The 26261-nt window shown below is 37.0% G+C and overlaps 1 protein-coding gene across 2 annotated transcripts in view; it reads left to right on the top strand.

Moving 5' to 3' along the window:
- Positions 1 to 25782, top strand: part of AGMO (alkylglycerol monooxygenase) — a 192908-nt gene extending 167126 nt beyond the window's left edge. Inside the window, exons 13-14 of one of the 2 annotated variants that reach the window (XR_008434249.1) lie at positions 22459 to 22668; positions 24478 to 24565. Coding sequence is in view for 1 of the 2 variants with exons in the window: in XM_053960739.1 (XP_053816714.1) it covers positions 24478 to 24558 (81 nt within the window). In the remaining variant the exon portion in view is untranslated. Of the gene's footprint in view, positions 1 to 22458; positions 22669 to 24477 lie in introns of both variants that reach the window. The other variant, XM_053960739.1, reaches the window with a different exon arrangement.
- The last annotated feature ends 479 nt before the right edge of the window (positions 25783 to 26261 follow it).

The raw sequence follows: 26261 nt of genomic DNA, 5'->3' as shown, positions 1-26261 counted from the left end.
CCATTAGCTGTAGTTATCTTCTGGACTCATGCTGATCCCACTTCTGCAGAAGCAGCCTTTCTTTCCTGGTGTCATGTCTCTGTGTCAGGTAGCATCTGCTCCTTTCATGAATACACCATGACTTGGATTTTTGGGAAGACTCCGATCTGCTCTGACTAGCATGTATCTGCTTGACCAGCTAGACTTGCAACCAAAATTATCCTGAAATATTATGTTTCTTCAGGGGACATATGGAAAAGGTTTAAATTTTTTTTTCTGAAAAGTTTTCCTTCTTGCAAATATGTCATTTTGGAGAAAACAGGTTTTTTTTCTTGCTATCACATATTATTCTCACTTTCTACAAAGTTACTGTGCATTACTTTAAAACCAGTTTTCTATCTCTGGTTGTTTTAAGGGACTTGTCTTTACAGTCATTCAATGTAGCATAATCTTACTTTGCTTCCCAAATATGATGTCTTGTGGGTACCATTTACTATATTTAATCAGTAGGGGTTTTTTGGTTTGTCTTTTTTTAAAATTGTCTGAGTTCTTGACTGACTTTTTTTCCTAATTATTTGCCACAATTTTAGGTAGTACAAATAAACTGGAGAATTTAAATTCTTAATTTTGCTTTTGGCTTTCAAGGAGCTGTAGTCTCATTTCCTCAGCTTCTCATATGTGGTTTCTAATTGAGTCAGTGTCAGACCTTCACGATTAAGACAACTAATTTTATCATTAGTATGTACACTAATGTACAAGGCAGTGTGGAGGGAAGGGGAAGTTAGGGAAGTCTATCTCCTATTTGCATTAATTACCAAACACCTGGTTAGGCTTCTAGACATTTTCCAGGCTATCTCGGCACTTTCCAGGGCTTGTGGAGGGCAGTGGGAACCACGGTGGGGTCTCCCCCTGCAGCACGAGAGGCTGCTTTAAGTCCTGGAGTCTTATCCCCGGATCTCACCCGAGGAATTCAACCTGACTTTGCCGAGAGGCCCTCCAGGTGGCAATGCAGACAAGCTAACAGGTCACAGGCACAGCTTGGAAATACTGAACTGAGAGGATCTAAAGTTTAGATTACCAAAGTGGTAATTTTATTTGTGTTTAACGTAAATTATCCATCATTTGGACAGGACTGGTAAGTTCACTTAAATAAAAATAGGGCACAAAACAAAAGGGATGCATTTGGTCTGTGTAATTCCATTAACATCGTTAGTTACTAAGATAGTTGTAATTCCATTAACAATGTTAGCAACTAACATTGTTAGTTACTAACATTAACATTGTTAGTTACTAAGATATAAATGTTAAAAAAAAAATTAACACAACATTTTAAAGACACTAAAATTAGTCACTTTGATTTTTACTATTGATGCTTCATTCTCTGGAGTCATGCATATTGGTAGCCACTTATTTCTTGTGGAATTCATATGAAATATTACTTTTTATGATTTAATGTTATTTATACCAATTTTACAAAGTTAAAAATATGTTTATAGTTATAACAGATGGAGATAGAACTTCTAGGTGATATAAAAATATTAACCATCAGGAAATAAAAGGCAGTTAATATGTTTAAAACTTGAGATTTTCAGACAATGAAATTCAGTGTGTATATATATTGCAAATTATTTATCAAAAATGTCTAACTGGTGATGTTTCATGTCCAAATTCATTATCTTTAACTTGCAGGAAAGCCAAATCCAAAGTCTTAGTAAGGAAACAAAAACTCAACCCTAAGTTACATGAAAACTTTGAATAAGATTTTTCTCTATACTTGTTACAGAGATGTTGCAACAGCAAACAAAAATGAAAACAAGCTCCTGGTGCCAACCTGCAGGAATGGATTACTTAAATGACTGTTATTTTTGTGATTATTTGCAAAAGTGATTAACTTTTGCATAATGTCTCTATTTCTATTCCTTAACATACCAACCTGGTAGATTGGTTGGTCAGAGAAAAGAACTTTAAAGGGGCTTGATCATCTCAATGAGACTTTACTTGCCAGGTGCACCGATTTGAAGCTACTTGTAAACTTTTTTCAGAAAGAAAGCATCTTCAGGAGTTTTATGAATGTATCTCTGATTTCTTAAAGAATATTTTTTCAACCTGATCCACTATCTATTTGAACTGCACTACTGAGTTATTGCATGAAAGGAACAAATACCTGAGTGGCCAGTTTGAATTGGCCACTCAGATGGTTAATATTGATAAACCTCCACTTTTCTGATTTGGAGAGGCGTTGGGGTTTTTTTCCCTGCCAAATTGCAAAATTTAGGATTTATAGCTGAAGTTTATTACATGCATTTCATTTTTCTTGGTATATTTTACTTGTTTATGTCAATTCCTTTGTTTGTATTTCACTTTCATTTATAGTTCCATGCCACACTGTTATTCTATCTATGTAGAAAACCTTTAAAGGAAATGTTATTGACATATATGTTTTGTTTTCTTTTTTTTTCTGCATTCATTAATATGAGTGCTACTTCAGCTAAACATTCCATAAACATACACAATAAATCTTTTGAGACAGATTACCTGGCCACACAATTATTTACAGAAACCACATAAATGCTCCAAGGGGTTTATACAGATTAAAAAAAAAAAATCAACTCTAATGCTGTGTAATTTAGAATATATTCCTTCTAGAAAATTCCAAGGCACACTCTAGGCTACATTAGTCACTTCAGAAACTCTGATATGGAAAATATAGTTCTATTTAGCAGTATATTATTAGATTATAGCAAGAACATAAAGAGAAAAGCTGGTTTATATACCCATGAATTTTAGGAACTGTAATCCCATTGTATGTGTACTTCTTTGAGTGTCACCATGGCTTCCCTGAGCTTTCTGTTGTATGTAAGTGTTGTAGATTTTGTGATTTTATTGCAGACTAAAGCTTAGCACAGTACTTGAGGAAATAGTTCAGCTTCTGTTGTGTTCTGTAGGCTTTTCAAAATATTTGTGTGTTTTCTTATCACTGTAGGAACCAAACTTGTTTCCAAAAGTTCTTCCTGTCGTGTTTCTGATATCCTTATCTCATGAATCTCCTGTACATTTCTGTTTCTTATTGTGGAATTGATATAGGTAATGGATTTCTAATGGATTTCTATAGTGTTCTCATCACTACAATAACTGAGAAGGAAAGTAATCCAAGTTCCAAACTGATCCATCATGTTCCCTTTGCATGCAGGGGACTTGTAATGCTTGTATTTGTCCTTTAATGCCCTAGTTAGAGAAAATTACATCCTACCTGTAAGCTCCTCATTTGCAATTCATTCTCTATCTGTCCAGGATTTTATTTTGGTTTGGTTTTTGGTCTTTTAATACAACCTGAGTTTTTAGTCACAGTTTTCTGCTAGGCTTTCAGTGGCATACCAATATAAAGTAAAAGGTATAATTTTTTCCCTATGTAAAGACAACATATAAAGCAGCTTAATGATGTGAGTATATAATTCCTTAATAGTGTTTTCATTGGCTAAAATTCTTTCTGAACTTTTTGCCCCATAATTCATTTGGGTGTGTTATCACTATCCACATATTCATAGATTTGGTCCAGTGTGAGCTGTCCAAGACAGGAACTGGGTGTTTGAGGGGTAAGAGTCTCATACAGGATATGTACATGCACACAGTTCCTACAACAGGTGGAATGCCAGGCCAGGATGAGTGACAAGATAAAGTGATTGAAGAGGGAAGAACTAAAATCAGCAGGGGGTTATTGTTTATTTTAAGGCTGTTGCTGGTGCGATTTTTGGTGCAAGAGCAAGATGTCAAGTGTAATAATGGAAAGAAAAAGATAAAAAGAGACAACTATGATAGGAGTCATAACCATCAGTGTTTGAGGAGCATTTTCCTTAGGAGAGCAGCAAAAATGAAGTTATGAGAGTTCTACTTCTGTTCTGGGGAAGAGGCGAGTGGACTTTGTATGTTTATTTGTCATGTGTCCCAAGAGACAAGTGCACTTTATATGTTTATTTGTCATGTGTCCCTTATCTTTTTAACTTATCTAAGCTTAACAGAGGTTTTATACCAACATGCAAATGTTGCTGACCTGTTAGCTTTTGGTTATCTCTTTAACATTAAGATGTTACTGACTCAATACAAGTAAATAAGCTTCCTTGTGCTGCTCTTCATCTATGAGACAAGAGTTGATTCTTTCTGAATGGTTCTTCTTCCATCATATGCTGGCCCTGGCAATGGCACATTGTAGCTCTTCTCTTTCCTCTGTATGGCAACCAAGATTCCTTGAATTCAGAGCTTTATTTTGAGTGACCACCGGTAGAGTGGTTTGTCTACTTGCTATCTCTTGAGAAATAGGAATTTAGTTTCAGTCCATAAAATCATAGGATCAGTTAGGTTGGGAAAAATGTCCAGGGTCATGGAGGCCAACTGTTAATGCAGCACTGCTAAGTCCAACACTAAACCCCATCTGTAAGCATCACATACACATATCTTTTAAATACTTCCATGGGTGGTGACTCCACTGCTTTCCTGGGCAGGCTGTTCCAGTGCTTGACAACCCTTTTGGGGAAGACATTTTTCCTAATGTCCAATCTAACCTCCTCTGGCACAACTTGAGGCCATTTTCTCTTGTCTTACTGCTTGTTCCTTGGGAGAAGAGACTGATCACATGCCTTACTACATCCTCCTTTCAGCTGTAAAGAGCGATAAGGTTCCCCCGAGCCTCTTCTTCCTCCAGACCAAAACAATGCCAACTCCCTCAGCTGCTTCTCTTAGGACTTGGGCTCCAGACCCTTCACCAGCTCTCTTGCCTTTCTCTGGACTCGGTCCCACACTTCAATGTCTTTCATGTAGAGAGGAGTCCAAAACTGGACACAGAATTCAAGGTGTGGCCTCACCAGTGCTGTGTACAGAGGGACAATCACTGCCCTGGTCCTGCTGGCCACATTGTTGTTGATACATACCAGGATGCCATTGGCCTTCTTGGCTACCTGGATACACTGATGGTTCATATTCAGCCAGCTGTTGAGCAGCACTCCCAGGTCCTTTTCCACTGGGCAGCTTTCCAGGCACTCTGCCCTCAACCTGTAGCTCTTCCTGGAGTTGTTGTGACTCAGGTGCTTTGCTTTCTTGAAAATTCACCTCATACAGTTGGTCTCATCCCATCAATCAAGCATGTCCAGATCCTTCTGCAGACCCTTCCTGCCTTCAAACAGATCAAACACTGCCTGTGATCTTGGTGTCATCTGCAAAGAGACAGAGGGTACACTTGGTCTCCTCACCCAGATATAGATAAATATATGGCACAAAATTGACCCTAAGACTGAGACCTGAGGAACACCACTTGTGACTGTCTACCAGCTGGATGGAACTCCACCATTTTTTTTGTGGCCAGTCATTCAGACAGGTGTTTTTACCAAGAAAAGAGTGTGTCTGTCAAAGCCATGAGCAGCCAGTTTTTCCAAGAGAATTCAATATTTATGCCAAAGAATGTTCCCACTCAACAAAAAAGATGTAAATTTCCATCTGATTATATCACCTGGAGAATCAGCATTGTTGGGTACTGTTAAACCTGTGTGTGGTTTTCCCTAGTTGCCAGTATATAAAAAGGATTGTATTAGACTTGATGGACCAGATGAACTCAACTGGACTCAAGAGAGGAGAGAGTGTTCTTGGAGGCTTCTCAGGTGCTGCCTTCCCAAAAGTTGTCAAGTCGTCAGGTTTTTAGAGGGTATTGTCTGCAATACAACGGGATACCTTCATATAAGGTTAGATGTGTGTTTAACAAAGATAAAATCGAGTTAATAGTATGATGCAGGCACATCAAGAATTTGTAATAAGACATGATCTGCAGGAAAAGTAGACTCCATACAGAAATAGCCAATTAATTTTGATTAATAAATCTATTGCATAAGATTTTTGTGTAGCAGAAGGGATGAAATGCATTGAATGGAGTTATTTTTGTAAATCTAAACATACCTTACATAAACATAGCAAAGCTTTTTATGGAGATCAATCATTTTCCACTGCTTTTTTTTTTTTTAGTGCTAAAACACCCAAGAAAGCATACTCAAGCATACCTAAGAAAGCATACCCAGAGTTAGGTCTTTTAGGTTGCTAAGTTCTTCCTCTCCTCATCTCAGTAATAGGCTTCAGTTATATCAATCCCACATGAGTCTCAGTGCAATTTGATGGAATAATGATAGATGTACATCTTTACCATTATTTCCTAATTCCAGATTATATGTGCCATACGACAAATTTTATTTCATTTTTACTAAACCACACATTCTGTACAGTTCCCTGGTTAAGGTTTTACACCATCAGAATGTAACTCTTATTTTATTTGGTTTTTAAATTATGTTTCAGCATAGTACTTCATAAAGAGAATACGGGGTTATGGAGATAAAATCATTAATATAGGTCTAATTGGTTTTGCATATGTCTTTTTACTCTAAAATTGGTCAGCTATATTAAAGATACATAAATAAATGCTACTTCTTTCTATCTCACATTTTCCAGATAATTATATTTCAGTACTGAGTATAAATTCACATAGGAATCAACAGACTTGGAATTCATATAACTGACAAACCACTGGGCAAAATTACAAAAACTACGAAGAATAAATTTTTCACTTTTCAGTTATTACATGTTCTTGTTATGAATGTGTGTGGGAGAGCAACTTAACAAGAAGCCCATTCAAGGCCTGTTTTGGAAACCAAATACCATGAGAAAGGGGACTTTACCATTGTTGCAGCCTTTTGGAAGATACTAGGTCCAGCTCACCCTGTGTGGATGAAGAGAATGTCTAGGAGTCACTCCTGATGCCCCAGTTGCTCAGTATTTTAGCATGGCTCATAGCCCAGTGAGCACAGTAAAGCAAATTGATCCAGTTCCTCATCTGTGGATTAGAGCCAGCCCTGTGAGAGAGTCCCACAGAAAGCTGCTAGTTACAGATAGAACAAACCTATGCATCATTAGATAATTGTGGGAGTTTATGAATTAAAAACTCATGGTTGTCTATTCAGAAACACAGTGTCTGTGTTCAGACTTGTTTGGTTCTTCTTCACTTTTGTCTCTGTTCCTAAATGCATTTACATAAAACTGTAGACTGCAATAAGCTTTTTTGAATCTATAGATAGCTTACTCATTTCTTTTTCTCCGGTTGGTGGCAGGTGGAGGTGCTTTTAAGTAATTTTTTTAACCAGTTAGCTTCTCCTTTATTCAAAAATAAAGGAGCTGTTCTCTGATGGTGTCATTATGATATCAGTAGTAAATTCCTTACGTAGACTAATCTTGTGGTATCTGACAGTATTTTCTTTTCTTGAGTCTTTCATAAGACTCAAAGCCATATTCCAAGTTGTCTGTGCTCGTCTCTCCTCAGATTCTATTATCTGTCATCACTAAAGATGTACTTATGATTATTCTATAAGATTATCTTATTGCTGAGCTATTTTACACATTTGGACATACATAATTTTTTAAGGTGTAATATTTGTTCTCATTGCTGAAAAAAAAAGGATTCCTTTCAGATTTTCAGGCTTAATGCTGTATTTTTAACATGTGTCCTCCTATATACTTCTGTAAGATTATTTTGTGAGTAAGGGTTGTAACATTAGTTCTTATATCACATATATATATATATATATATATATATAAATTTGTCAGAACTGTGTCTACACTTCTGTTATCTTGTTTCCTTTCATCCTCTTGCTCTAATGATTATAATGATAACACACTTGTTTTCCACATTTCTGTATGATTCAGTTTTTAAGTATGCAGGCTTACACAACATAGAAAAAAAACAGTGTGTTTTCATAGTACTTCTGAAAAAATGATATGGCTGGTATATAACTGCAAAAAGCTTCTATTCTGGAAGAGCTTGAAGGATGTAAAAAAGGGATAATTTCACTAAATATGAAAGGATTCATTATGAATGAATTTAGGAGTAGAAAAAAAAAAAAAGAGCTAGCACAGCAAAATAGTTCAAATAATTTAACTAAAACTAGAGATAAACATATCACCTAGATTAAGTAGTCCTCAGAAAAACCTCTTTGATTCTTAGTGAACAATTGAAAATGGTTTCATTCTTACATTTAAATTGGTAGTTAGGGATCGATTTTTATTTTTGCTAAGGGACACTTTATCCTGACACCTGACTTTTTAAAGACCTCTGTCAATTATTTTGGAGAAAAAATAGAGGATTGATCACTTTTTAGCTGCTAGAGCATTAGTTTCTATTTTAAAAATAATGGGACAAGAAAGCAGAAAGATCAGGCACTGATGCTTTGGAAGTGCAATACATTAGTTGCAAAGGAGTGAGACATGGTAGAATCAAACTTTAGTGCATATTACAGGAAGCAAAATTCCCATAACACCTTTCCCTGTTTGAAGAGTTTTAGTCAAGGTGTGGCTTCGATACAGTAGTTCTTTTTCTAAATTGGTGAGTTTCTTAATAGCTGATTTGCTGACTTCTCATGGCTTGGTCAAGTGAAACCACTTGCTTCCTCATTCTTTCTTAGAAGGATTTGTACATGGTCCATCTTGCTGGTGGTTTCTATCTCTTAAGAGGGGAGCAGAAGTTATATGGCTAAGCTATGAGTTCACCACCTAGAGAAGATCTAACTTCTTATCCTTATCATTTAGAAATATTTTATCTTCCATGATGGACTTGGCTTCACCACCTTATGGCTTCTCTGGTTTGAAAGAGCACTCAGACACTCAACAACAAAACCTTTGCGGAAACTGTCAAGCCAAAGCTATTGCTCTGTACTGGCTAGGAGAGCAGCTTGTCTTTTAGAGGAAGAACAGTGCAATGTATTTTGATCCCTGAGCTGATGTAGAAAAAGGTGTCTGATGTCTAGGTAGCAATCAAGACATAAAACCCAACAAATTTGGGGGATTGAATGTAAGTGAAAGGTCTTGAAGGTCTTGATTAGCAACTGGGTGGAGAAGGATTGCTCTGAGGAAAAGTGGTCAGTGGCTGTCCAAGCAGCCTGATATATGAACATCATTCAGATGGAGAGAGTTCATTCTTGTGGAGAGAATGCCCTTTTGATTGTCTGTTGGGAAAATTAGCACTTTTATAGAGCTACTCTTTCCCAAAGCACTTTCCCAAAGATTTTGCAGACATCAGTATTCATCTGCTTACTTCCCTTGTTGATAGACAGATTTTTTTCCATTTCATAGGAAAAAAGGCTGTAACAGGAGGGGCAGGCGTTGACTGCAGGTAGCAAACAGGTGCAACTATGAATGAGATGGAGAGAGCTGTCCTTATAATTAGCAAATAAACTGGTGAGCTGTAGTCTTAACTCAGAGTGCTTCTGCTGATTAATTGAGCAGTGAATAACCATTAAATCCAAGGCTTTGCAGTCTTATATATGTGCTGTTCTGCTGCTAACTTATCAGCTATAGCTATCTGCTATTCAGTTTCTACTTACTAGGTCCACTTATTTACTGTGTTTTAACTGGACTAATTAATCCCATTGAAGAAATACTTATGTAGTATTTTAAAAGGTAGAACTTGAGGAAAGTGTTGAACAGTGGCAGTATAAAGATTTCAAACCAGCTATGTAACCTGTCCAGAACAGAAACATAGACTTTGATCAAGTGTATCCATGAAAGGATCTTTGGACATCAGTACGTATAGGCAAAAAATGGCAGGTATGAATAATTACTAAACATTTACTAAACAGTGTTGTAAGCCCCATCCTAATGTAATTTAACTTAAATGAAATTTGTGAGGTAGCTGATGTAAATACAATTCTGGGTCAAATCAATTTATATTATAACTTTGCATAAGTATTTTCTTTGACTTCAGAGTTACACTGGGGATAACTATGGCCCCACAATGCAAAATCAAATCCGTATTGTGGCAGTCAGCCTACTGTCTGATAGAAGAAACAAATCTTTCTAGAAAATGTATAGGATATACATATTTTACATGTCCTTTTGAATGTCTATGTATGTATATATTTATATTCATACAGACATCTCCTTCTATGAGTGATATCTTTTCAACAGTTAAAAATTCTCTGCTTTCATATCTCGGGTAATTATACTGATCACTAAATTTCTGCTCAAAATGGGAAGATGAGGAGCACCAGTACATGCTTTCACATTTTCATAGTTTGAAATCCAGAAAAAAAATTGGTTTTGAACACTTTTAGTGTTTAGGCATTCCATACCTGTGCTGCCAAGGTTTATTGAATGCAGCTGGATGCCTGCCTCTGTCTTTCCCCTTTCTTGTAACTACTGCCAGCACAGGTAGTCAGAAGTGGAAAAGTAGAGAAATATTTGAGCATCTGTGCTTTCTCTGTCTTTCTCTCTCAGGAAAACATCTGTGGCTTCCATAGGAAGCACTCATTTTTTCCCATCAGCAAAGACTCTGGATACCCTTGGGTCCAGTTTTGGCACAGCAAGCCAAGTAGGATGCAGTTTATGGCTTAAAACTTATGAGAGAAATCATTCAGGCAGTCCCTGGCAGAACACTCAGAGAAATTCCCCAGGCTACAAGCCACATGTGGGTCTCTGACCTTTTATTAGCTCACCATGGGAGAGGTTAACAATTGTTGAGACTTCAGTCCTCCCTTTGACATACAAATACAATACCAAATAACCTTTCCAAGATGAGCATATTCAGGGTGCAACATACTTTTTAATATAGGGTTCAATGCAGGGGGGGAGAAACCCCAAAACAAAGACCCAAAAACTTAGAACTAGAAAAAGGTATGTTGTGATAAAACAGAAGCCTGGATTGGTATTTTTTCCAACATTCTGCCATTTTTCATATTACTGTGATTTGTGACTTTTTAAAACCAATATAACCATGAGACTGAAACAAATTCTCACACCATTTTTAGCTCTTCATGTAGTCAGTGCTATAATTTATGGAACTAAGATTGCTCAATAGCTGTAGAGACATAAGAAATGCATGCAATTATCTGATTTTTAAGGATGTTTGTTGTATTTATCCAAGTACATTTTTGTTGAGATAAAAAAAGGATTCATAATTATTGATACGAGGGTGGTCAGAAGAAAAACACAGAAGGCCAAATCCATGTCTTTTTGAAATGTCTTTGTCTTCTCAGAAATTGCTGTAGTAAATGAAACTGTCTTGGATTTTAGTAAAACAGAGATTGGAAAGTTAACTCTTTTTTGGGGAAACAGTCACCCTTTTTTTTTTTTTCAGCTAAGAAACTACAAAGACTAATTGTTTTGCTCTATGCTGCATAATCTATGGCAAAGTATGCAGATTGACTAGCCCAGCATTCCAGGCTTTTACCATAACTACTTGATTACTCTTTCAGTCTTAATGGCAAATGATTTTGACTATGCAGTCCTGTGGCTTTAGTGTGGAGTGTGCTGAGTGTAAAACAGGAGCGAATTAGCTCATGCTTCTGCCATCAGCCTTTGCAGCTATTGTCTGAAGAGGCAATGCAAGCTGATCTCTGAATGTTACAGTCCTGTGACTTCTCTGATGGGAAGCAGGTTCAGCCACATTCAATGCCAGAAACTGAGCGGGAAAGAAACATCAGATTCTGCTTTTCATACTTTTACTAAGGTAACAACCACATATGAGACTGAAATTGGTGAAATCTTGCACAAGGTTGGTTATTGCAAAAAAAATAATTGCTAAGTCATATTTGGTCCCTGTGCTAAGCAGACATAACTTTATTGACCACTGTTGGCAAAGTAGATCTGAGAAAAAAATATTGAGAGGTGAATAAACAGAAATACCAAACTGGCAGAGATCCTGCACTGGAGAAAGATCAAGTACAGCTACACATAGACACATGCCTGTCTAACCATTTACAGACCAACTTCCATACATAGTTGATTCCAATGCTATACCATCCTTAAACCACCCATTATCTAATGAAAATTTTAGTTAGAAAAGGCTTGGTTTTTGTTTCCATTACCCTAAGCACTAGCTTATCATCATTTCTTTTTGTATTAGTCTTTTACATGTCAAAAGATTGATCTTACTCCCCTCCTGAGTATTTTTGCTTGTTTTCTCAAGAATACGCAGCAGAATTGCTTCAAGCTTTCCTACAGGTCCATTTTTTGAAACCTTTCTATAATTCTTGGAGTCTACTTCATGACTATATCCAGCTTATCTGTGTCTCCCTAAAGACTTCACCACCTTTCAGTTGGCTGAATCAATACATTAAATGCTTCTTTTATATAATTAATATGTAAAACATAATATAACATAGCAACATATATATGTTGTATAACAATTGTATATAAATGCTTCTGTTAAAATCTTTCATATTGATACTGATATCTTTTTGTATCAGCATTTTAGTTTGAGATATGTTTTGTTTGTGATCTACTCTATGTCCTACTGTAGTTGGATTCTCAGACAGTCCAGGCAAGGTGTTCAATTGCTGGATGCCCTCTGTCACTGCAGCTGCTATCCCAAATGCCCACCTGAGTCCTTTTGGGTCTTTAAAATACCCCCTTCGGAGGTAATCTATACCCAAAATGCATGGGGCCTCTGGGCCAGTCACAATAAGGTGTTTCTTCCACTCATTTCCGGTCAGGCTCACCTCAGCTTCCATCAAGGTAAAGTCTTGTGATCCCCCTGTCACGCCAGCGATGGAGACAGATTCTGCCCCCACATGTCTTGATGGAACCAATGTGCATTGCGCACCAGCGTCAACCAAAGCCTTATATTTCTGTGGTTCTGACGTGCCAGGACAATGGATCCACACAGTCCAGAAAACTCGGTTTTCCCTCACCTCTACCTGGCTAGAGGCAGGGCCCCTCTAAGCCTGGTTATCCTTCTTTCCTTGGGTATATGTCTTAGAGGTTCCTTCCAGGGGATCGGACATGTCATCATCATCATCATACCTGGAGGCTTGGCTATGGGCAATTGGGGCTGCTTTCCTTTTGGTGGAACTTCCTCTTTGAGTCTTACCTTCCTTCAATTCACGCACCCGTTGTGCCAGAGCAGCAGTAGATTTTCCGTCCCATCTCCTCATGTTTTCTCCGGAATCATGCAAGAAGAGCCACAGTTCAGCTCGTGAGGTGTACCTTCTCTCCCCATCTGGGGAACATCTGCGTTGGATACCAGGGCCTCTAATTTGTACTGCCGAGATTTGGAGAAGGTCCTCTTTAATCTCCTTCCTGAGTTTCTGGTGATTCTCCTCTATCTTGTCTTCTAATTTCTGTAGACATGTTTCCACTGCTGCAATTCTGGCACGTGTCGGGCCATGCACAGCGTCTGCATATGCTCGGAGCTTCTTTGCCATATCGAGCACGGGCTCATCCCTGTCATCCCGCTTCATTATTGCTAAAGCAGAAGTGTATTCATGTGGCCCAAGCCGTACAAGTTTTCGCCACATCACAGATGTACATGGTACCATGTCTGGATTCCCAGTTGTTATTTCATCTGAGAAGATAATCTCTGCCACTGCCATTTCTCTCAGGCGTTGGATCCCTTGTTCTATAGTCTTCCACTGGGTTTGCTGCATATAAAGATCATCTGTACACAGGTATCTTTGTGCTACACTTTCCAGGACCCGTGCCCAGAGGCTGTGAGGGTTAGCTCCCCTCATCATTCCTTGGTCGATGACAGGATCATGTGACAGGGATCCCAAATGCCTCACTTCAGTGCCATCCAGGATTGTGGCTTCACCTGCAGCATCCCAAAGACAGACCAACCAACTAATTATAGACTCATCAGGTCGTCGAGTGTAATCCTTTCTTAGGCCACGGAGGTCCTTTAGGGAAAAGGACTCAATATTGGCCTCTGATCTTGTACCAGTTGCTTTGACTCCTGATTTTATGTCAGGAGGCGTTAAGGGTCCTTCTCCTGCATCATAATCATTGTCATCCACTGGTCGATCAGTCTTCTCTGTGCACTTTCCACTTCTCGTGCTAGTAGCAACAGCCATTGGTTGAGGCTTACAGTCTGGTTTAGCTGCTGGCTTTGAGCCTGGGCTGTTGGCTGCAGCCTGAGTGACTGGGATAGCTGCTGGTTTATCTCCCTGCCCGCCTTCCTCTGTCTGCTGCCCTACAGTGTCTAGCAGAGTGCGATAAGCATATGCCAGGGCCCAGCTCACTGCAATGATCTTTTGCTCCTTAGGGGTATCATGGCACTTCTCTTTCAGGTACTTTGCCACCTCAGCTGGGTTCTGAATTTGTTCACATGGAAAGTCCCAGACTATAGGGTCAGAAAACTCCTTTAAGATTTGGCCCATATCCTCCCATTTCCCACACCACTCAGGATTTCTCACACCTGGGTCTGCTCCTGGGTCAGGGGTCTCATCAGCCCTTCTAGAAATCTCAGCCCTCATTCTAGAGAAGCTGCAGACTTCTCTAGAATGAGAGAGAATGAGAGAACTTCTCTAGAATGAGACTTCTTCTTAATAGAGAAAGCTTACCAAATTAAATACCAGAAAGATGGTCTCTTGAACATTCAGGGGAAACTGAACATTCTCCAATAGGGATGTAACAGATTCAGAGGAGAAGAAGGAAAGCAAAGGCTGAAAAGCCTCATCTCCTGCTTGTCCTCTAACAAACTGGGTGCACAACCGTAACCATGAACCATTCCTGAAACAGACTCCAGCACCTTTATAAACCTCCTGCAAGCCATTACAACCAAGCCCAGCCCGATGGATATTCTGGTCAGTGCCCCTCTACTGCAAAAACTATGTATTAGGGACAATACTGAAGCTACTTCTGGATAAGAAAATAAACCTAAGGACCATAGGGGTATTAAGATCTCAAAAAACCCTAGGGACCAGAAACACATGCAGGCCTGCACCCCAAGAGACATTATGAATTCAAACAACATAGCCAGTAACTGCTCTATACCAGCCCAGAGTAATTGCAACCAAAATATGATTAGAACAGGGTTTTTTCCACTCTCTCAAGCCCCAAGTTGGGTGCCAAAATATTTGTCCTAGTTTAGGGCAAAATTTGGGAGAAGACCTCTGGAAGGAGCCCCCAGAAAGCAAACCCCCCATGGCCCCTCCCCCACCTGGTTTGGGAAGGATTTCCTCAGAGAAAAATGGAAAAAAACCTGTTTATTTAACAAGCAAAAACATTCCCCAATACAAAAAAAAAAAAAAAATCAACACCAGATGACAAAACCCTTTCACCATTCTGAAGAGATGACAAATTCAGAAAGTCTCTCCTGGGAGTGGTCGCCCAGCTATCAGTCTCCGGCACTGGGGATGGCTGCTGCAGGTCACAAAATGCAGACTCACGGTGTTTCTTGATGTTTCCCAGGTCCAGGTCCAGAGCAGGTTCAGATGATATTCAGGAAAGGGAAAGGGAAGGGAAAAAGAAACAGTCCAGGGTAAAAATTGGACTGATTAACTAAACTAACTAATAAGCAAAAGCAAAAGCAAAAGCAAAAGCAAGCAAGCCAGCAAGCAAGCAAGCCAAGCCTCTCCTAGACACAGACCATGGGGGGAGGTGAGCCGGCTGATAACAAGACAAAACAATCCTTCACTTTCAGAATCAGTCCTGAAGGCACAGAACATAATATCAGGCATAAACAGAACACACGATTTGGCATACAAGCACCATACCGTCACCCTAGGACACTCTAACTCCACTTTTTTTTCTTATACTCCTCCTTAATGATTATTCCTCACAAGATATTTGTGTGTTTGGTTTCTCTCTACCATCTCTACTCAATTACATGTTTTCTTCAGCATCTCCAGATTTTTAAAAAACTATTAGGAATCTCACATTTTCCAGGAAAAGAGAGATATTTAAATTTTTGTTTTGTTTTGTTTTTATATTTTAGAAATGTTACAATATAAGTGTGTGCTTTTTCATCAAAATTCTGGTTTATCTTCCATTCTGTGATACAACCTTTAATTCTTCCTTTCTGGGTGTTTCTTCTCCAACTCAGTTCTGCATCTTCCATACAGAAGTCTCATTTGGACCATAGTTACCTTGTTTTCCTGTTAAAAAGTCACATAGATTTCTTCCATGAGGCTTTTTTTCTCTAACCTAATTAAACAATACAACTATATTGGCTTGTCATAATAAGTGAGAATAAGAATGATTTAGCTCATTTGAATGCATCTGTGGTTAATGTCAATAACAACTTCTTTTATATTTCATCATTCTTTATATTTCTCATCATTTGAAAGATGATGAGTTTTTGGAATAAATGGGAGTTTCCCCAGGCAAGAACAGAAGCAACAAATGACACCACAGGAAGAGACTTGAGAGCAGGGAAGAGAGACACCAACAGCCAGGACATCTACTTTTCCATGTAAAGGAATGGACAGAGGGCTGGATCAACCTCAGCAGATTTTTCTTCTCTGTGAAATTAGAAACTTAAAAACAGTCCCAGTTTATTGCCTTTGGCCTCAAAAGAGGGCTGGCCAGCAGGATCGCTGTGTTCCACCTTTAACATGGGCATGTGTCTTCCATGGCAAGCTTTTTCCTTTATGGTATCAATGAATATTGACCCATTTCCTTCATTCAGAAATTGGTTGATTTGGTTTGATTTTTTTAATGCTGAGGACAGCCTTCTGTGTTCTCCATTTTTCAATTAAAGGATTCATTTCTCCTTATGACATGTTGGCTTTAAGAGCAATCTTCATCTAGAGTGACTTTTACCCTTGATCTTCCCCTGTCTGTCTTGAATACTTTTCTGATGTTTGTTCACTGCACTGGAAATCCCTTCTGCTTGTCACTCAATTGTTTTATCCCTCTCTGCACATTCTTAATCCTGTCTTTCACGTTTGCGATTAGTCACAGTAGCCAGCTTTTCCCCATCACGTCTTTTCAACATCTGCAGCAAAGTTTTTCCCATCAGTGATCTAATGTCTGTGGGTTATACTTAAAGGCTGGGATTACTTTTTTAATATTTTTCCTCACACACAATGGAAAAATTTCCATTTTGGAGCTCATAGCTAGTCAGCCTTCTCTCAAGAGAATATTTAGTATACCAGTGAGTGGAGATCACTTTGCAGCACCTTTGTCAGAACTCTTTAAGCTGACAGAGCGCTCTTGGTTCTCTTCACCCCCTGCCAGGGTGGTTATGCACTAGAGCTGCACTCTGAAATGAAGGCTTCCATATAGAAACAAAGAATATTTTATGCCTGCTAATGATGGAGAAATTGGGCACTGCATTGCTTCAGTATAGTATTGTATTAAACTGAAATAAAAATTAAAGGATTGAAGAGATTGGAATATGTATGTAGATGCCTCTTTGGAAAATATTACAAAGTTAGGTACTATCTTGTCCAAATTATGAAATGTTATGTTTAGCAATTTTTCTTCCATGTTCAAACTACCTTTTTTCCCTGTAGTTGTAATTTCCCTGTATTTTCAAACTAGGATGAAAGCATAAAGGAGACCTCCCTTCTGCATTGCTCCTTTAAATGAATTTTTCCCATCTTTTAAGTAAAACTTCCTTCAAAGCAGGATTAAGCAGTATGGTACCTAAACATTGCTTACAGCCATGACCATAGAAAAAACCTACCCTTACTCTTACATATACACGTACAGCCTTTCTTACTTAGAATACTTAAAAAGCATTCAATTATTTAAGCCTAAGAGAACATTATAAATTTGATTAAATATAAGATCTGTGCAGTAATCTATCAGTTAAAATAAAGTGAGTTTTTTTTTTTTAATAAGGAAGATTAAACTGTTCTTTACATATAAATTAAATAATCTCTTGTGAAGTGAAATGCTTCTTTGCAGATGTCGGTTTAACCCTACAAGTTGTGTTTGAGCTAGAAGTGATGCAGTGGGGTGTATGCAATTATGCTACAGCTGCTGGCAGGTGTGAAAGTAAATGAGATGTTTCATCTCAATGCATACAACGCCTGTTTATATGTTGACGATAATAAATTCAACAACTTCAGCCAAACTAAGACGTGACTATCTCACATATTTCATTTCTGCAATGAATGACTCAATAACTCTCTCAATCTCATTTGGCCTGTTAGCCTGCAACAGATTAAACAGGTATGTTTACTGATTGGCTGAGTTTTTCATTGTGTTTTACCATCAGTTTTGTTAACTTCTCTGAAAGCCTTATTTTTAATTGTTGATTTATTGTTAATTTAATCGTTGATCTCATAAAATAATTGAGGAAATTTCCATGGCTCTTGTTTCTCAAATTTGGGACTAAATTGAGGATGAAAAAATTGATGACATTTAAAATACTAACAGTGACATTCAGAATTAAAGTATTCTGAAACTGTTGATCTCTGAAATTGTTTCTCAGAACTGTTTTGTCAGAAATAAAACTAAAGCAATATGAAAGAAACTCTAAAATATTGTTGTGCTCTAGAATTGAAAATTATAAATTATAAATTTTGTTCACAGGCTTTATGAAATTTTTAAGCTCAGGTGATGACAGATATATTCTAAACACTAAATTACTTTTTTTGGAAATTAATTGCAAAACTATGAAACAGGCTCGGTTCAGAAGTTATTTTTAAATATTTTTAAATTATAAAAAGGATTTTTCTCTTTAAAATGGTTTTAACTTGAGGTCAACTTGAGATAGATAAACATTTTAGGATGATCAAGAAATTTGTAGATGGAATTAGTTAACTCTGTGGAAAGTATTCTCAGATGTTTCAATAAAATACTATAAGACAAATTTTATACTGAAGCAATAGAGGTTTATATTCATGTTAATGAGTATGATGTTGATACTGTCTCCAGGTTGCATTAGGTCATCACAAGGTGAAAATTTAATAATTATTAACATATTTTGGAATTCCTCTTCATATGACTGACAGGAAAGCTTCCCACTTCAGTAACTATTTTTGTCTTTTGGGGAATGAGGTAAAATCTTCCTAATCCTGGTGCTTAGGTTGTGAATTATTCTCTGACTCAAGAGAGAAAGTAAATTGTAGGTAACAGTTCAACAGGATACATTTATCTACACAAGTGATTTGAGAGGCAGTGGACTGGCTTCTCGTGAGTGAAAGACGTGATGCCAGATAACATGCTGCTTGCACATAAGCCATTTTAGGCCTAATATAACTGCAATAGCACGGCCTGTGTAAAAATCCCCGCATATTTAACTGAGGAATGTGACTTACTAGCTTGTGTGCAATGCCAGGAAAGACAGAGTCAAGCTGGTGCTGTGCTGAGATTTAGCAGCTTATGTGCTTGCTAGCTCAGGCATCTCTGCAGTGCATTTGATTTCATAATGGGGATGTGTCCAGCTGTGAAAGCAACTGAGAAATAGATATTCTTTCTCCAGATCTTTCTTTGTCTTTTCTGTGTAGGTAATATAAACCTTTTAAGGTATTTGGGCTTTTGCAGCCTATGTTTTCATGCATTATCTGGCTTTAGAGTCTCAGACCATATTTTAATAAAAGAAGGAATGTTTAAAATATTTAACAGAATAAAAAGGCAGTGCATATATCTCTTCCCTATTGTTTTCTCATTATTTGTTAATAATGAAGTATAAAACCAATGAGATGTCATAAAAGAAGAAACCACTCTGACTGAACTATCAATATGCTTTGAGGATGTTGAAAATACTTGGCCAAATCCTGTGTGTGCCATAGTCTGGTTCCACCTTCCCTGCAGTGAGCAGGGACATCAGATATGCACCTTGTTCTAGGTCAGGGGCATGCTGGATCTGTGAGACCTGCTGCACCAGTGGTCTGAAGGTGTGTCATTAACCCTTATGAAGAATTTCCAAACATCTGCTGTTTTTACAAAAATCTTGGAACAATAGCTGTGAAGCCACTATTATTGTATCTGTCCCCATTCCCTTGTAGCCACAGTTCCTTCACCAAAAAAAAAAAAAAAAAAAGGAAGAAAAAAGAAAAATTGGCTTCCCACTTTCTTCTGCATATATTTTGAAGTATAAGGGAGTCATCTCAGAGAGGAGGAACCTTCCTGTTTCCTAGCTTCTCTTTCCATCTATTATTATTGCAACTTTTTTTAAAGTGCAGTCTTGGTCTGTGCACTGTACAAGATCAGTGATCTCTGGATTTGCTGCTAATGTTATGGTATTTCTCTACTAGCCTCAGACTGCTCGTCTCCAAACATTGTACTAAGGATGAAGATACATGCATTTGTTATCCAAGTCCTGACTTCCAGAAATAGTAAACCTCTTCCTCCACTTATGAGGCATAAATTTTCTATCTCTTCAGTGTATTTCAGCACCTGTAACAGTCATCTGTAGAGAAATGGGGAAAAAATATGGTATTGGTGAAAAATGCATCATTTGGGTACTTGTGAAATCTAGAGTAGTTCGTTCAATCATTTTGTTATTAATATTAGCAATTGTTCAGCCTTTGTATAATTTTATGATCTCCATCTTTAGTTTGAAAGGAGAGTAACATTACCCAGACACAGTCCAGACAGAGTATCAGACAAAGTCTAAAAATTACATTATCATTACTGTTGATGGTATGAAGTTACGTCTTCTATCTGTGAAAAAGTCCAAGTTTGTATATAAAGAACATAAAAAGAGCCTTAATCACGTTTAGTATCAGTTAAACTACACTAGCATCACACTGACAGTGCTCAGCATCACGTAGAGAGGACTAATTGTTCATCATATTTACCAGTATCAGGTCCACTTTATGATGTGAACAGCAAACCTAATGAAATATATGGATGTGCTGATCTTCCTGAGCCCCCTCCAGAGCTAAGAATACGTTATCCAGCACAGAGATGTTCAGAGAGTTCAATATAATAAGTGTGGCCATTCATATGATGTCGTACCCCTGAAGTTGTGAATAACGGCTGCAGATTGTCTCTGCAGCAAAATTTGGAGCAAATATGTCTGGGCAGAATCTGAGAAATGTCAGAGAATCACTGAATCATTTAAGTTGGAAAGGATCTGAGGTGGTGTGGTTCAAGACTCTTCCCCCTCCTTAAAGTAGAACTATCTTTGGATACTTGTCTACATTTTTAGACCAATGTCTAAAGCCTTCTAATTCTATCCAGATGAAATCTGCAGGAGAAAAGAAAGATATCATGTCTAGGCATCTCAGATATACAAAGACATTACAAAAGAGAAAATGGCAGAAAACAACATTTGTGTTCAGCAACAAAGCTAATCATGCAGAAGTCGGTACCTAAATTTAGTTAATGATTTTAAAGTACTTTACAGCCTAATAAACTTCGATTGCTCCAGTGGGAATTTCCTGTGAAGAGCAGACTCAGTCCTGCAGTCAATCCATTAGTTAAGCCATCTTTGTTCTTGTGAATAATGTTACTTGCATTTCTGCAATTCAGGGAGAGAATATGGGATCTATGGAAATTGACTATATGAAAGGAGGTAATGTAAATATTTATGCTCTTCCAGCAGTCTAAAGGACAGTCTATAATTAATCTGTAGTTACTTGAACAGGTAAATGTAACAAGTGTTTATATTAAAGTGGCAAAAAGTTAGCATTTAACTTGGCTAAATATAGGGTTGTGAGAAATCCTACTTTTAGACTTCTTCCATATATGAATACTGTCCACAGTAATTTTTCATTTTAAGACAGAAGTGAAACTATTGTTCTTATGTCATATTGTTGGTTGGGGAACTTTGGTCAGTGTAAAAAAGAAAAAGGTATAATACTAAGTTCTCTCTTTTTATTTCAAAACCAGATGAATTATGAAACCAGTATGTGAATATTTTTTATCAAAGGACAAATATTAGTGGGTTTGGACAATATAAGAAAGAACGAGTATTTCTGTGAAAATAATTTAGAAAGTGAAATAACCCAAAGCCAAACAACCAAAAAAAAAAAAAAAAAAAAACCCTAACCCATTTGCATGTGAGAGTGTTGAGTAGAAAATATGAAATATCTGCACATAGGATTCAGGAAATATGTTTTCCCAAGGACATTAGAAAAATAGTGGTCAACTATAGTTCAGCTTGCCTGGTGGAATGCTCTTTTGCTGCTCTTTTGCTGCTTCCTGCTGCCCACACTATTGTCTGCTCAGAGTTCTGGCACGTATCATCTCAGCTTTCCATTCCTGACATCACCTGATTGCACGATTCATTTAAGTGGGTCAAGCCTTGTAACTCCAAAATATGTAGCAGCAGTCAGAAGAAGCTGAACTCCAAACTACACAGCAAGTTTCTGCTTGGTAGCCCCATACAGCTTGCTCTGTTCAGGGCAGGTCAGCATTACAGCAGTACAGACAGTCAGAACTGCTGTCATGCAAGCAAGGATGTGGCCCCTTAAATTTTTATCCTGATGTTTGGGTTTTTCTTAGCTCCCCCACTTCCCAGAACCTTGCAGTGTTGTTGTTTCCCGAATGCGTTATTTCCATCAAGTACTGGCAGTCCTGACATTGATAGGCAGTGAGTCAACAATTTTATAGAATTGATATATTTTATAGAATTGAAGCCAAACTAGTTTTGCAGATCCACAGCTTGCAGTATGTGATTTTCCATTCTGGATATAATAACTGCAATTTGAAATACTCCCCCACAAGCATTGATTGCAAGCTTTAGGAAATTTACAGTGAAGAATTTAATTAAGAACAAAGAAACTGCATCACTTCATTTAAAAAAGAGAAATTCACCCAAGATATTTTGTTCATTTTCAGGCTATAATAGCAATAACCATCTTTAGCTGAGGACATTTCCTGGGGCTTAATGGCCCATGGCTGTGCTTCTTCAGGTGATCATCATCATCTCCCAACAGTCATTAATCCCCTACAAATGCCCTGCAACTCAGTCATTAAATGTGCTTCTTCTGAAAATGAAATAGTTCTATATTTAATGCATCTTCCAGGAATAGGAGTGATCTTTCTGAGGTGAGGAATGAAATAAGTTTATTAATGTGTCAAAGAAGTACTAATCATGACAAGTGGATAAGTTCTGTTTCTGGAGATAGCATGACAAAGAATTTTTCCACAGTAAGAGCGTTTTATATGTAAGTCACTGTTTTATGTACATCATGATTTACACTCATCTCAATTGCATAACAGCCAGATAAGAAATACAGATAGTTATTTGTAGTTAGATTTCTTCTGCAGAGTATCTCAGCGTAGAAAAATCTCACCAAACATGCAGTGTGTGACTGCAGTACTGCTTAAAAATACTTTCCTTTCCATAACTGTAAAAATAGAGCTATACAGCTTTTCAAGGTGTTTGTGGTAATGCAAGAAAATAAAAAGAAGTTAAATCTTCCATAGCTCAAGTCTGAAACTCTTACAAAAAAATCTTTTGGTGAGCATTTTATGAGTCTTTCCTACAAATAGGACCACAAGTACAGTGCCAACAGCATCATCAGAGGTTTTAAACATAGTAGGCATCCTACCCCTGCTCAAGTACAATTAAAGCCTTCAATGAAAATAATTGCAATTCAGATAAATTGAATGAGAATTGAGGGATTTTAATTTTATTTGAATTTTACTTACTCCTACATTGTGCTCTTTTCATCTTGAGCTACTAAGCATGCATAATGTACACCTAAAGTACACATTGCATGAAGCCTGTACCTGTCCCAAAAAGATTCTGAGAGGGATCAGAGCAGACGTGACCTTCACTGAATGAACAATTAGTACCTTCTGGGTATTATGGTACTTTATTATTTATGTTGGACATTCTGATCCCATGTACTTCAATGAGTGACTATGTAGATAAAGACAGAAGTAGACCTTTGGGCCATTCATTATTAAATGTCAAATGTTAAATTATGCTAATGTTAAATTTAGAGCTCTTCTAGTAAGCACCTTTAGATTGCAGATTGACCTGAAAAAATAATTATTACAACCTGACTCAAAAATTTCTTGTCAAAATTTTCTGTTTCTTTTAACAAGCAAAACATTACATTATTAAAATACCTTTCAATATAAACAAATTGTTTTGTTTTACTCACAGAAAAAAAATTCACTTACTTCAGTAACCAATAACAACTGCCTTAATTTTGCAATTTTCCAAGTTAGAGAAATTTTTCCTATGTGAAAGACAAAGGTTTCTTTCAGAAAATTTTGAATACAAAATATCACATGCGCATGTGTGCACACAAATTTTATCTTGCTCCATTGTGGGTTCTAGAATTATTACCTAATTTAGACTTTACTCTGAAATCTTTCCTACTCATCCTAATGCTGTTTTCACCAAGTAAATTTTGAAAAAAAAATTATTATATCTCTCAGTAAATTCACCAGATTAAAAATAAAGTTGCAAAGAGCTAAGGGCAAGATAAAGAGGACACTTTTAAGTTGTTTTCAATCAACTTTATATTTAAACAGCTGCTTGGGGAATAAGTACTTATGTATTCTATTATGTATTGTATTGCAATTAGAACACTTCTTTTGCTATAGATCCCGTTTAAGGTTATTCATACCCTATCATGCAACTTACAGTGTCAGCATTATCTTCAGATAATTTGTCAAAATTCAACAGGAATGCCCACAATAAAAAGTAGTAGAAAAAAGAAAGCATATTTTTCTAAAGTGAATTTATCAGTATACCTGGAATTCTTGGGGTTTTTTCCTCAAGTTCTCTGTTTTCACCCATTCATTATGTTTTCAGATCAATAGAACTAAAAAAATAACCCCCAAAAAACCCCAAACCAACCTCATATAATGTTTCTCATTCTAAATTCTGTGTTGTAGGTCTTGTTTTCCCTCTGTGCTGCATTCTGGGCAATCCAAATTATGAAGCGGATCACTTCATTCAAAGATAAACACCACTGAAAGAGCAGATCTACCATCACCTTAAATATGGAAACAGCACTTCAGAATAACCTTCCACGTTCCTTGGAATTAATCAACCATGAATCATGCTGAATTGCAATCAGTTCCCTTATGATACGAGAGATTTGTGATTTTTGTATGAAGGTTTGAAAGATTCCTAAGGGGGTATATTCATTTTTATTTGATTATTTAAAGAAATATTTAATTTTTTCCCAATTTAAATCAAATATTCATTCACAGCATAGATTTTTACATTCATAGGATTACAAATTCTTCAAAACCATGTAAAACTAATTTAATTTTTGCAGTGATTTTGTTAGTAATAATATAATAACAAGAGGAATAATTAAAATCATATCTGATGTAACCTGGTATAAAGTGATTGACTGTCTTTTTATTGAGGCTAAACATAAACATATGTGAATGTCATTTGTTCTGTAATGATTGAATTACACTAGAATCTCCATGTCATGCCCAATTCAGTGTTCATAACATACAGCTGCATGAGGATGAGTAGTTGAGGCAAGAAAATGATTAAAAACAGCATGATAAAATAACTCAACCTAGTATGAGTTGAAACATCTTCAATAAAATGAGCTGAAGCATGCGTTGTATAATGCAGACGTGCAGCTTAGGCTGAGTTATTTACGGAATACACCTGCGTCGCCAACTTTAGATAGTGATCAACCCAGGATTTACACATGGGTATCCCACTGACACTCACGTGACAATATATTTGCAAGGCTGGGCCCTTAATTTCTGGTAATTTCCTGCTGGTTGATGTCAGGGGAGATGCATGTCTTGTCTTTCAGAAGCTGTTGGAAAGATGATGTGTACTAAGATAGGAAAATTAAATACAAATGGTAAAGGGAGTCTCCAAACAGCAGGACTGGCAAAAATACTGGATCTAGGTTGTTTTTCTTTCCTTACACTCATCCAACTTTTTTTTTGGCTCCAAGCCTTTTAGAAGTGCTTAAAGTCAAGTAGCTAAAAAATGGAGTCTGTCTTAGATGCTTCAAACTAGTAATAATACCTGGATTTAAAAATGAGTTTGTGTTCTGTTTTTTTACCCATTTCATTTTCCTGTAAGATGTAAATGGCAGTCTAACAGACATCTGAGATTTAGACAGCCTACTTTGAATTAACCCATATTTTCAGTCTCTAGTTGTAACAGATGCCACTGTCCATGGAATGCTATGTTTCCAATAAATTTTCAGAAACACAGTAGTGTTATTTATATAAAATTGTTGCACTTTCTATTGATAGTATAATCTTAATTGTAAAATAGAATAATCAAAATGCTTAGATTGCAAGGAACCTTAATGACAGGTTATTTAATATATAATTTTAAAGAATAACAAAATCTGATTCCAGAAGTACAAGATAATTACCAACTTCTTATGTGGCCCTGTGAGTTACTGCACCTATATTTTCCAAATTTGTAATGGTGACATGGTCAGTTAAATATAAGAAAGAATCATATTGAAAGTCAGTTTCCTTATTGAAATAAATTCTTCAAAGAGACAGAAATGGGACCAAATATCAACATTTTATGTATTCGAAAACTGGCTGTTTTGGAGGGGCAACAATGAAGAATTAAGTAAAATTAAATTAATTTTAAAGCTGTCCTAATTAATGTCATATATTTACAAGAGGAAAGGAATGTGATTTCAAGGTCAAGTATAAAACGTGTCTGATGAGGA

The sequence above is a fragment of the Vidua chalybeata genome, chromosome 1 (genome assembly GCF_026979565.1).
Source record: "Vidua chalybeata isolate OUT-0048 chromosome 1, bVidCha1 merged haplotype, whole genome shotgun sequence".
In the NCBI taxonomy this organism is placed as follows: domain Eukaryota; kingdom Metazoa; phylum Chordata; class Aves; order Passeriformes; family Viduidae; genus Vidua; species Vidua chalybeata.
The sequence above is the reverse complement of the archived record's forward strand: the minus strand, read 5'-3'. Positions and strand labels throughout refer to the sequence as shown.